This window comes from Thamnophis sirtalis, unplaced genomic scaffold (assembly GCF_051295495.1).
Source record: "Thamnophis sirtalis isolate CommonGarterSnake01/CBP01778 unplaced genomic scaffold, rThaSir2_p1.2 scaffold_2, whole genome shotgun sequence".
NCBI lineage: Eukaryota > Metazoa > Chordata > Lepidosauria > Squamata > Natricidae > Thamnophis > Thamnophis sirtalis.
In genome coordinates this window covers 124,174,060-124,187,049 of record NW_028261382.1, presented here as the reverse complement: position 1 = coordinate 124,187,049, position 12,990 = coordinate 124,174,060, and the positions used below count along the sequence as shown (strand labels likewise).

The 12,990-nt window shown below is 35.0% G+C and overlaps 1 protein-coding gene across 1 annotated transcript in view; it reads right to left on the bottom strand.

Moving 5' to 3' along the window:
• STK3 (serine/threonine kinase 3) overlaps nucleotides 1-12,990 on the bottom strand; it is a 114,026-nt gene that overhangs the window by 38,376 nt on the left and 62,660 nt on the right. The window contains exons 9-10 of the mRNA XM_087706823.1: nucleotides 11,622-11,820; nucleotides 8,130-8,305 (exon numbers count right to left, since the gene is read on the bottom strand). Coding sequence (XP_087562949.1) covers nucleotides 8,130-8,305; nucleotides 11,622-11,820 — 375 coding nt within the window. The remainder of the gene's footprint in view (nucleotides 1-8,129; nucleotides 8,306-11,621; nucleotides 11,821-12,990) is intronic.

Sequence of the window (12,990 nt, the reverse complement as noted above, 5' to 3'; positions counted from 1 at the left end):
CCAAAATGTTGGCTCAGGAACTCTGGCATTGAAGTGTGCAAGTCTTAAAGCTGTCAAGTTACAAGACCCTTGCACCCCTAACCCTTTAGAAAAAAAAACCCAGGGGTGTTCAAACTTGACAGCTTTAAGACTTGTGGACTTCAACTCCCAGAATTCCTCCTCTCGTTCTTCATCTTGATGTGCGGACGGGCGGGGGAAGGGAGCTGTAACCGGTTCTAAACGGCACTGTAGATTTGTGGAACCTCTTCTATAGAAGATGTTAGAACTGGCAGGAACCCACCCCTGATGTGTGTGGGTGATAATATTTTAAACATTATTATAATATATATATAGGTTTATATGCATAAATAAGAATTGGAAAAACAAAAAAATCCCAGTTGGTCCTCAACTTTACTGAAAAAATGGTGGTAGGCATTTCTGTGCTATGGTTGTGCACAAGAGGGGAATGCCCATAACAACATGAAGAAGACTGGTAAGTTTGATTAGACCTGTAGGTTAATAATTCTCCCTCCCCAATAAAACAAACGTAAGTCATAGTTCCATTGCTTTTTATATTTTTGATCTAAGGGGACTGGAAGTACCCTATGAAAACTGGATTCATCTTTTGAGGGAAAGAGGGAGGGTAAAAATTGAAAAAATGGTATTCAAAGCTAAAATAGATGTGTCACTGTATTTTCCTTGTTTTTATTTTTATCATGAAAAAAAGTAGAAGTGATGTTTTGATTGCGATGAGCAGCTTGGCAGGATGACCTCTGAATTCTGGATAAAGTTCAAAATAAATGCTGTTGAACAGCTTAGGGTAGCCAATCTGTTGCTTTTTCAAAAAGTCTCTCCATTACCTCATTTTCAAAGGTAACGCCTCACCCAAAAGCCCTTTAATTTCATCCGCTATTCAAACTTCACTGATATTTCTTGCCACCCTCAACTTTTGCAGAGGAATGATTAAACCCTGAAAAAAAATGTACATGGGAGGGAGAGCGTTCAATCCAGCTTGATTACTGTAGAAGCAGCAAATGATCCATATGAACAAGACAGACAAGGGAAAAAATCTGGAACACATGCCCATTAAAGGGCCAATTTGCTTGACTCCGTGAAGCCAATGAAAACTTAAAACTGTAATTCTGTTCTCTGCTGCAGTTCCTATGGCAACAATTCTCTAATCACAGAAAACAAGTCCAATTCCTAGAACTATCCACAATTTCTCTCACTAGTTTTACACTAACCAACTTGTTTAAGATCACCAGCAGGCTGTTGCCATAGCAGCTGATGAAACGAGTGGAAAGAACAACTGTGAAGAGAGGGTAACTGCCTACATATCTGATATCCTCCATTAACTCTCCCACATTCATTTTTCACATTTTGTTTGTACTCTTTTATTGCCAATATATATTTCTAACATAACTGTAAAGCTATCTGAAGTATGATGGCATGAATGTTCATGGCTTAAGTATAATGGAAAAGACATTCATTCAGGATTTCCCTCTTCTTTCATTGGAATGGTTCCTCTGGCTCTGAAATTAAAGAGGAAAAGCTAGCAGATTCTCAGCTACAATTCATGAAGCAACAGGTTGTCATCCCTCTCTATCTCTATCTGATGAATACAGAATCAGAGCCTATCCTTGGGACTGTCAAACCCTAAATCAGCTAAAGTTTCCACGGTTTTCTGGTTTTCATAATTGCAATATTGTTTGCTGCCCAGAGACACCTGGATTGAGATGGATAGCTATACAATTCTAATTTACAGAATACAGAATAATAGAGTTGGAAGGGAGGTCTTCTAGTCCAATCCCTGCTCAAGCAGGAGACACTGTGCCATTACAAATGGAAGTCCAATCTCTTCTTAAAATCCCACACTGATAGGGCACCCACAACTACTGGATGCAAGCTGTTCCACTGATTAATTGTTCTAACTATAAGGGAACTTCTCTTTAAGTTATAAATTGGATTTTTTCTTGATAAGTTTCCATACATTACTTCTTGTCCTGTCCTCAGGTGCTTTGGAGAATAAGTTGACCCCTGTCTTCTCTGTAATAGCCCTTCAAATATTGGAAGACTGTTCTCATGTAACTCATAGTCCTTCTCTTCTTAGATTAGACTTACCCAGTTCCTGAAACCATGCACCACAGCCCCATAATCATCTTTGTTGCTCTTCTCTGCACCCTTTGTAGAATCTCAACATATTTTTTGTTTTTGGGTGACCAAAACTGGATGCATTATTCCAAGTTTGGTCTTACTAAACAGTATAAAGCAGTACTAACACTTTACATGACCTTGATACTATCCCTCCGTAAAATAATTCATGTAATTTCAGGATATAATTATGACAGTGACAGTCTTGGATGCTTTACTTATTGCTTCCTATGTTGATGATGCAACATCTAAATTTTATTTGCCGATCACTTTCTTCCTGCAGTAGTTTGGAGAAGAAATGTACACTAATGCTATTTTCTACCAACACTTTTTAAAGAAAATCTGGAAAGAAGGGGAGCAGTAATAAAAGACAGAATGCCTGTACATAGCTTCTAATTTATAAATACAAAACACTGAAAAGATTTTTACTGCTATTCCCACCTGAAATATTTTGTAGGGCAAGAATTGCAATTATTATTGAACTAAAATGGTTATCCCAATCAATATGCTAATCTGAAATATAATCAACTCACATACAAAACTAATAATCTGAAGTAATAGCAGCAGATTATGCCATAATTATTTCAATGTTTCTTATGAGGAAAATTTAACTTTTTAACAATGTCAGGATTATGTACTTATAATTATTTGACTACTGGTTTTATACAGAATTTAGCAACATACAATATATGTTTAGGACTGGAATGTAATGTTTACTTAATGAAATACAGTATAAGTGTTTCACAAGCATTCATGTTCTGGATATATGTATTTAAAGATATAGAAGAGTATTAAATCTGAAAATTATACAAAATGAATACAACCCTATTAATAATCTTTCAGACAACAACCTCAAGGGGTATTGCAAAGTTCAGAGTTGGATGGAAAAATAGGTTTATACGGGATGGAAAGTTTCATCCTCCATTAGTAGAATCATATTAAACAAGTGGAATTTTGAATCTCAAAACTCAGTTAGTCTCATCTTTGGAAAACATCTTTATGTTTGTAATCAAGCTGAAGGTATTTCAAAGCTATCTGAAAATTCAAGAAACTACAGAGAAGTTCATGAGATATTAATATGAACAATTAGTTACTAAGGCAACAGTGACAAATATAACTGAGCTGCTTTTATTCCTTTATTCTCATCATTTTCTTCTATTTTCATTGCTTTTCAAATTATTCAGAAATAATAATCCTATAATTAAATAGTAGGAATGCTGGCAACCAGTTTCTATAACCTTACTGACCCTCAAAGCTGCCAAATAGTTACAAAATGCATTGTAGCTTGTTTTATGGGCTAATTATAATGAAGACAATATGTTTTTTTTAAGTCGTAGTCTGACATCTTAAAATAATCCTGGAAAGATCTAGCACAAGAAAGCACACTCTGTATTTGATTGTATAAACTCATGAACCAGCAAGCTTAGGCAATTCTTCCTCACCATTTTTCTTCTTTTTCCTCATCATTCCTAATACCCTCTAGATAAGGAGGACAACGGTTGAGGGAAAAGGCAGCCTCCTTTAATATTGAAGTGGCTCTGACACTTTAAATCCCAATTACAACTTCTCAGCTTCTTCTATAGCTATTCTAGATGTAATGCTAACTATGGCTTACAATAACATAAACATACATCTTATAAAGCTGTGAAAAGAAGAGAATCTTTCACCATTCTTTAACTATTTTAGGTCTGGAAAACAGTAGTTATTTCACACATCCCTAATCTTTTACTCTATTATATAATCACTAGCTAGCTTTATCTTGCTAATGCAGATAAGCACTTCCTATTTACAATGTCATCATTTTACAGTAATTGTATTTTAACATGTTTGCTGCACTTGGAAGTCACTCCAGAATTTTATCTCTTTTAATAGATTACTTTCTACCAAAAATAGAAAAAATGATCCACCAAAATATATCTATTTCAATAGTATAATGGCAACACGTGATCTACATGTTCGTTATTTAATATGAAACAATCTGGGACCATATCTATATGGACTTTAGCAAAAAAAAATTTTCTCCCAAAAGCACTAATGTAAAATACATTTGCCTTGTCTAACTTTTTATTTATCCTAACCAGAAAAAAAACAACACATTGCATAGATACAGTTAAGATAATTAATTACATTAGTGCTGATGAGGCTTTAAATAGCTAGTTCACTTCTAACTAATGCCTGTTTTATGTTTTAGATCCATTGTTAAAATAATAATGCAAATATGAATAACTTGCATTATTACATCATTTTCTAGCTAATGCCTCTTTTATAACTATCTAAGATCTATTGTCAAAACAATAATAGAAATACAAATAATAAATTGTCCATGGGATACATACTAGACTTTAAAAAATACTCAAAAACCCACATTCAAAGAAATAAAACAATATACGCTAAACTGATTTTACAGAACATGATTGCTTCAGCTTTAGTATAAGAAAAAAAACATTAAATAGGTAGTCCTTGACCTATGACCACAACTGAGCTCAAAATTTCTGTTGCTAAGCGAGACAATTGCTAAGTAAGTTTTCCCCACTTTTTTTCTCTAGTCTCTGTACAATTAAAAGATAGACAATATACACTAAAATTATTGTTTAAGAACTGGTTGAGAAATATTTTTAAAGATTCTAAAGGTCACTAACACATTTCAGAATCTCATATTCTACTGCACGAGTCAAAAAGAGGGCTGTGAAAATATCTACAGACCCCTCACATCCTGGACATGAATTGTTTCAACTTCTACCCTCAAAACGATGCTATAAGGCAGTGATGGCACCAAGTCAAAATATTTACTAAGACTGTATTACTATTATTCTTCTCATCCTTCCTATTACCTATCTCCTCCCATTTATGACTATAACCTTGTATCTCTATAATTAATATTGTTTTATTTGTTTCCTAGTATGATTTGATTGCTTATTTAGTAACCTATGACTATCATTAAGTGTTGTATCTTTTGATTCTTGATGATTTTTTTATTCTTTTCTTTTTATGTACACTGAGAGCATAGGCACCAAAGACAAATTCCTTGTGTGTCCAATCACACTTGGCCAATAGAGAATTCTATTCTATTCTATTCTATATTCTATCTTTTCCATGTCTATGGTGCTAAAAGAAAAGAATAAATATTACTATCTCAGAGCAGGTTATACTTTATTGAAAATTCTCTTAGGTTCCTTCCATTCTGTCAAGATGCTTTTAAGTTCTACATAATTATATATACAAAATGACTTTTACTAGAAAGATTAATTTAATGTCATGGTTAGAAGGTACAAAATTACAATAAGGCTTATACTCAGGTCCTTGAGATTCAATTACTTATTTCTGACATAGTTCAATATAACATGGGAGGTTGCATTATTGGAAAATCTCAACAGGAAAAAATGCTATACTTGCTGAGTGTTAAAATAAATAGCTTTTAATAAAAAGAAACTGTTCAAGTTTGCTATCATCATAATCAGAAGGGATTGCTGATGAGAAACACAATACTCAGCAGGAATGATATTTTTAATGTATATTTTGACCATATTAAGTTCATGCAAGATTTTCAGTATAGTTTACAGTTACTTAATTTATGTAAGGGTTGATTAATATCTAACATAATTTTAATGGACTTTGTTTTGTTTTGCTTGGATTTTACTGAACATGAAGTGACTACTGGCAAATAGAAACAATCTTCTCCCTTTCTTTATTATGAGACTGATACAAATTAATCACTTTAGAATGATCCTGAATATTAGTCTACTTTTCCAATTTAGAATTTAAATTGCTATTCCATTTTGAAATATCTATTAAATGTTTTTGATTATATTTACTGATAAAAACACATTAATCACATCTCTTTGGGGGACAAAATTGACAAAAAAGAAAAGGCAGAAGTCTTGTATTTTTTATGAACTGCATAAAGGTATGCCAGCAATTTTGTTTAAAGATATTTTTAAACAAGTATAAAATATTTGCTCCACTGTTCTCTGTTCCTCAGCAAATGTTAAGTTATTCACAATTGTTAACAACATACAGACTATCTAAGGTATTTTAATTTGGAAAATTAATCTAAATTCATGTACTTTTGAAGCGAAAAAAGCAAAAAAGTTATATTTTTCAAAATATGTTCACTAATTTAAAAAACCTATCAAGTATTTTATAAACATGAATAAATGTTGCTATACATAAAGTAACAGCTTTATTAACAGCTACCCTTTATGCAGTAAAGTGGAAATCTTATGACTAGCCTGAACTTTTATACAAGATTGAGAATACACAGAAAATACTTATAAAAATATGTCTATTAATTTCTCTCTAAAAATCTAAAGTCATTGACAATAATGAATATTCACAAATATCCTAACTTCCTAATGAGAAGTTAGATGCAATAATTTCTTCAGTTATGGAAAGAAAGGAACAGCTAGCCCAGCAATGGCGAAGGTTTTTTGGCTCGCATGCCATAAGCAGGGGGAGCACAGGGGGGGTTGCGCGGGAGTGCCACACCCATAATGCCATGTGCAACTCACACCCCAGCACACATGCATGCATGCATGCATGCCAGGCGCTCCCCCCCATTTTTGCATGCTTTTTTCGCCCTCCCCAGGCTCCATAGGCTTTATAGGAGCCTGGGGAGGGCAAAAACAGCCGCCCCCCCCCCTCGGAGGCCCTCCGGAGGCTTCAAGAGCTTCCCTGTAGCCTCCGGAGCACAAAAAAATGGTCCTACAGGAATGGACTTCCAGTTTGCTCGTAGGGCCAGTTTAAATCTTCTAGAGCCTTCAGGGGCCTTCCGGAGACTTCCCTGAATGCTCCAGAGGACGAAAAAGGACCCAACGGACAAATTGAAATTGGAGAGCTTAAATCGTTCCTGAAATTCTGGTTTGCCCATAGGGCTGGTTTTTTACACTTTGGAGCTTCAAGGGCCTTCAGGAGGCTTCCTCCGGAGGACTAAAAGTAGCCCTACAAGCAAACCGGAAGTGACTTCCGGTTTGTCTGTTGGGTCGTTTTTCATCCTCCCAGAGGGGGCAGGAGACGGTTTTTGCCCTCCCCAGGCTCCTATATAGCCTCTGGAGCCTGCAGAGGGTGGAAAATGGCTTTAAAAAAGACTGAACTCGCCTTGCGTGCCCTGATAAATGGCTCCGTGTACCACCTGTGCCACCGTGCCATAGGTTTGCCATCCCAGAGCTAGGCCATAAGGAGAATTAATAATACTATAATGGGTAGTTGAAAAATTGTACTGTAAATTTTAATTATTTGTCAACTTTATTTTCCAGTTTAGAGTGGCATGTTAAACAATAGACTGTATCCAATTGTGCCTTTTAACATTATAAAGCTCTTTAACTCAGGAAAAGCTTTTAGGAGTGGAAACTTTTTTTTAAAAAAAAAAAGACAATTTATTCTGCAGTATAACTTCAATACTTCTCCAAAAGTCCTACAATAAGTAGAGGATAAAGTAAGATAATCACAATGAAGGTTCTGAGGAAAAGGGATCTCCAAACATTTCTTTCTTCTGTTTTCTTCACATGTAATATTTTCAAGGACTTTCTAATGTTTCATAGTAATTCAAAAATTGTTTCCTGATTCCAAGTTTTAAAATCTTTGGACTGAAACAGGCTTTCCTCCAGTGTAGGAAGAAATGATTCTAAACATACATACAAAGGAACTGTATTTTAGAGAATATGGGAATAAAGTATTACACTTAGTCCAAAATGTATGAGATTATCAGTTTAGAGATAGAAAACCAAAGAGAATGAGCAGGCTGCTTCTATTTGAAGATTTTACTCTCCGATTACATAAAGAAATATTCCTTATGAATATGGATGCTATCCGTATGCTATTGCTCTATGTTTAACACAGTGCATAATGTAATATGCGCTGAAGATATACACCATGTTCACATAATTCCCAGCCAGAAAGAAAAATATGTAAGTATATACTTATATCATGTAGAAATAGTATATCAGCAATATCCACATAAAATCCATCAACATTTGGAAAGCAAACTGTATATAAGAACTTACAAAATCAAAGTCACCATCCTGGGGAACTTTCCAGTTATCAGGGAAAATATTCTTCGCTATGTGATAAGATTCGTGTATATTCTGGTTGCAGTTTTCATGGGCCTTATTTTTGGAATCCTGTTTATCAAAATAGTCCATAAATGAAGGTCGTTGAGCCTGTGGTGATGTAGCGTTTCCTGTTTTGAAAATAAGAAAATAGTCAAAATATGAAGAAAAACCAAAGAGCTCAAAGTGATTGAGCTGTCTGAAAGTTAACAAATTTTAAAAGTATTAATGCTTGCTTTTACTAGAAATTAAGGTAAGATGTTATAGTGACAGTACAACCAAATAGAAGTACAATGGAACCACACAAAATATTATAATTAAAACAGTATACAAATAAGTTAGGGATGTGGTGGCTCAGTGGCTAAGATACTTGTCGATCAAAAAGGTCAGAAGTTCGGAGGTTCAAATCCCTAGTGCCGCATAACGGAGTGAGCTCCTGTTACTTGTCCCAGCTTCTGCCAACCTAGCAGTTCAAAAGCATATAAAAATGCAAGTAGAAAAATAGGGAAGGCAACAGCATTTGGGAAGGCAACAGCATTTCGTGCGTTTTTGGCATTTAGTCATGACCAAGAAGATATATTCGTAAAGTGCTGGCTCTTCAGCTTTGAAACAGATGAGCACTTGCCCCCTAGAGTCAGGAACAACTAGCACATATGTGTGATGGGAACCTTTATCTTTGCTTTACAAATAAGTTATCTATAACCAATGTATACACTGAAGTTAGACTGAAATGTAATTCCTTTACATTGAGTAAGTGACACCACTTGCTTGACCTGATAGTAAGCTAAACTAGTAACTTATCCTAGTTGCTGAGATGGGAGACCTTCAAGAGCAAGAGAGAAGCAAGGAAGAAAAAGAAATTACATTGCAAAATATATATAAAAAAAGAAAATGAAAGACTTTCATACTTTGGTGAAGAAAACTAGACCAATGACTTCATTAAATCACCAGATCTGAATTCAAGAAAGAATTTACTTATGAATAATGCTAAATTAATTTTTCATAAAAAATTCATATAATTCATGGTTTTAAAATTAATAATTATGTAATTGTCCAAAGGAAAATAATAACATCTGGCTATTTAAGGTAAAGATTCTTAAAATCATCCAATTATATATCAAGGTACTGAAGGAAAAATTGTGATTCCAGATACATTTTGCCTCATAAGGGAAAAATAATCATGTTCTTGTAGAAATAGCAGGTGCATATTATTTCTCAATTTTTCAAACTTATCACTGATGATTAAACACAAATTTGCTAAAGGAAAAGGAAACAATGCCAATTCTTGAAATTCTTTTTTCCCCATTACAATACTATACAATAGAAGTGCATGAAATCATTTAATTAAATGTTCATAATTGTTTTAAGTATCACATTAAACGATGATGTCTGACTTTCGAGGTGTCATAGTCATTTTCAGAATTCACTCATTACTACTTTGGCTGAATATTGGAGAAAAATATATTATGAATAATATATTGTCAGAATTAATTCCAAACTCAAAAGTCACCTTCACTGAAACTTACATTTTGGAAGAAAAAGATCAAACATTTATAATCCTATTACAATAATAGCAAGAGAACTATTAAGAATCCCTGCCTTCAAAGTAAAAAATTACAATAAATCAAACAAGCCAACTTCTTTTAATAAATGTCTTAAGGTAGAATTACAGTAATACTTAGAATAACCATGGGTAGGCAAAAAAGCAATGGGAACAGGAGTGATTTCAAACTTCCTAATATATTTTGCTTGTGGGAGGCTTACAGGGAGAAAGTTGGGGAAGCCAGTAAGAGGTCCAAAGTCAGAAGGCAGGTAAGTGGTTGTTCCTGGGGTGGGATGCTGGAAGAGAGGGAGACTGTGATGGTGCAAATCAAGAATAGTACATGGGGCTACACAAGAGGTGTTGCATAAGTTCACTGGGGGGGGGGGGCAAGAAGAATGCATGGGGATCGTAAGTATGTGAGAAGTGCTGGTCAGGCCAGTTGAAGTGCCATGCAGGTCAGGGGCAGTGCATGGAGGGATAGCATGGGTCGAGAAGAGTGAATGGGAATGCCCAAGAGGTACTGCATGGGTTGGGAAAGGCACGCAGGATAGGTGGGATGTGTGTGGGTACACCAGAGGTGCCACACTGGTCAAAGTATGCAAAATAGGGACAGCACAAATTGAAAACTGTACATGGGGCATGCAAGAGATGCTATGTGGGTTTGGGGTGGGGAATGGCACAAGTAAGGGTACTGTGCAGGGGCTTAGTGACCATTTGTTGTTAAATCAAGGACTACATGTATTATCTTTCTAATGAAGTTAAAAATCCCTGACACACTGTAAAAAATTAATACAGCTGTGGATCTAGTTGCCATCTACCATTATGCACTTCACAAAACATATGTTTTGAAAAGTTTTAAACTTACATAATTTTAATATTGTATATAAAACTTAATGAGTTTATCCTAACAGTTTATATAGGAACAATTTTATCATATGTGCGTCATCAGACATATGGCAAGATAACCATCAGATGGGATAATTCTGCTGCAATTTATACTTTTGAGAATCAGACCACCCATTTCCACCTGAATTCCAGCAGATTGATGCTCCACACATTAATCAAAAGAATGAAATGTGTTGCAAGAAATTATTGCTTAATTCAAAACTTAAAATCTTCTAATCTTCTTTTAACCTAAGGGCAAGAAAATTCATTCAGAAATTTTTCAATGAATAATTGAAGATACTGTGTATTAAGGTAAACTGAAGACAAGCAGCACGTTTAACAAAAAATAGAATCCTGCAGACAATTAAATCAATTCAAACAACTAAAAGGTAATATTCAAGAATGTTTTAAACATACTTATCATTATTGAACTATAACTTTTGATTTTAAAATTATGTGTGTTGTTAAATTTATCCAAAATGGGATCATATTTGAATGATATACCACATTGTATGTATTCATTTAAAATGACCTTAATTTAAAACATTCTATAACTTGTAGTATATGTTGTCATTTTTCCGTTTATTCTACACTAAATTGTTGCATTGCCAGCTTGAATAAAACACTAATATTTTAAAACATAGATTTCCATAACATAGCATAAAGCATGCAAAGGAATTACAATTCCAAAGATGGAAATTCGGGGATCTTGAACCTGCCTTACAGAAGAAATTCACATTTCGGAGTGTTTTTTATGGTTCATATTTTATGTCTTGGTAGCTCAAGTGAACAAACCATTGGAAAGCAGTTGCCAGGGAAAATTTTAAAAATGTAATATACAGATTGATTTCAACTTGCACAAACCACAAAAATGTAGCTAGTAGCCAATTATATTTTAGCCAAAAATATAATGGTCTTGATTCTAACATTTAATTGAATTAAAGTGAGTATTCACTGGTTACAGGGCTGAAATAAAAAGCATCTAGAATGTTTCTTTTACAAAGAAAAATGAAACATACTTTTCATGGTTCCATCTTCATCTTCTTCATCATCATCATCACTATTTATTACCATGGTCCCCAAATCAGATTCTAGCATGGTGCTGTTATGTTCAATCATGGTCTGAGCACTGTCACTCATAGTACTTGTAGCCCTCATTGTACCAGCAGTATCAGATGTAGTCTTCACCATGGTGTGGGAATCCAGCTCATCTTCATCCTGCAAACAAAAAAAAGCGGGGGGGAGAGAATTACCTTTAAAAAAATGCTGAGACACTGATGCACTTCAAAGCATTTGAAAGAGTACTTTATAAAACATATTAATGCAAGCAAAACATACCTAAAACCAGTAGTGACATTCCCCAAAAGGGACAGCACCAGATGTTCAAGGAATTTCCCCAAGCTGTGTCCTTTTCTCAAAAACAGCCACATAAAGCCTCTCTACAGGCCACAGATCCCCAAATGCTTTGAGAAGGAATGTATTGTTCAGATGAAGACACTTGGCAAGCCTCCCACTTCTCCCCCACCCCCGGCCCACATGCACCTTTCATTGTAATATGCTGGAATAAATGGTTAAAGATTCTATTCCTTGTAAATTGCAGAGGAGGGGAGGTGTTCTTTTCTTATGTTGATGTTTTTGATCTTGTAAACTATGCAGAGTTGCTTGATGAGTGGGGCAGTCTTAGAAACTGAAGAGTAATATGTTACTTTTTATTTTTCATTCAATAGTAATAAAAATTAAAAAGTAACAAATCTCATTGAATATAACAATACAATAGCAGAGTTGGAAGGGACCTTGGAGGTCTCCTAGTTTAACCCCCTGCCTAGGCAGGAAACTCTATACCGTTTCAGACAAATGGCTATCCAACATCTTCTTGAAGACTTCCAGTGTTGGGACATTCACAACTTCTGAAGGCAAGCTGTTCCACTAATTGTTCTAACTGTCAGGAAATTTAATTGTTCTGACAGGAAATTTCTCCTCAGTTCTAAGTTGCTTCTCTCCTTGATTAGTTTCCACCCATTGCTTCTTGTTCTACCCTCAGGTGCCTTGGAGAATAGTTTGACTCCCTCTTCTTTGTGGCAACCCCTGAGATATTGGAACACTGCTATCATGTCTCCCCTAGTCCTTCTTTCTATTAAACTAGACATACCCAGTTCCTGCAATCATATGTTTTAGTCTCCAGTCCCCTAATCCTCTTTGTTGCTCTTCTCTGCACTCTTTCTGGAGTCTCCACATCTTTTCTACATCGTGGCGACCAAAACTGAATGCAGTATTCCAAGTGTGGCCTTACCAAGGGATTATAAAGTAGTATTAACACTTCATGTGATCTTGATTCTATCCCTCTGTTTATGTAGGCTAGAACTGTGTTGGCTTTTTTGGCAGCTGCAG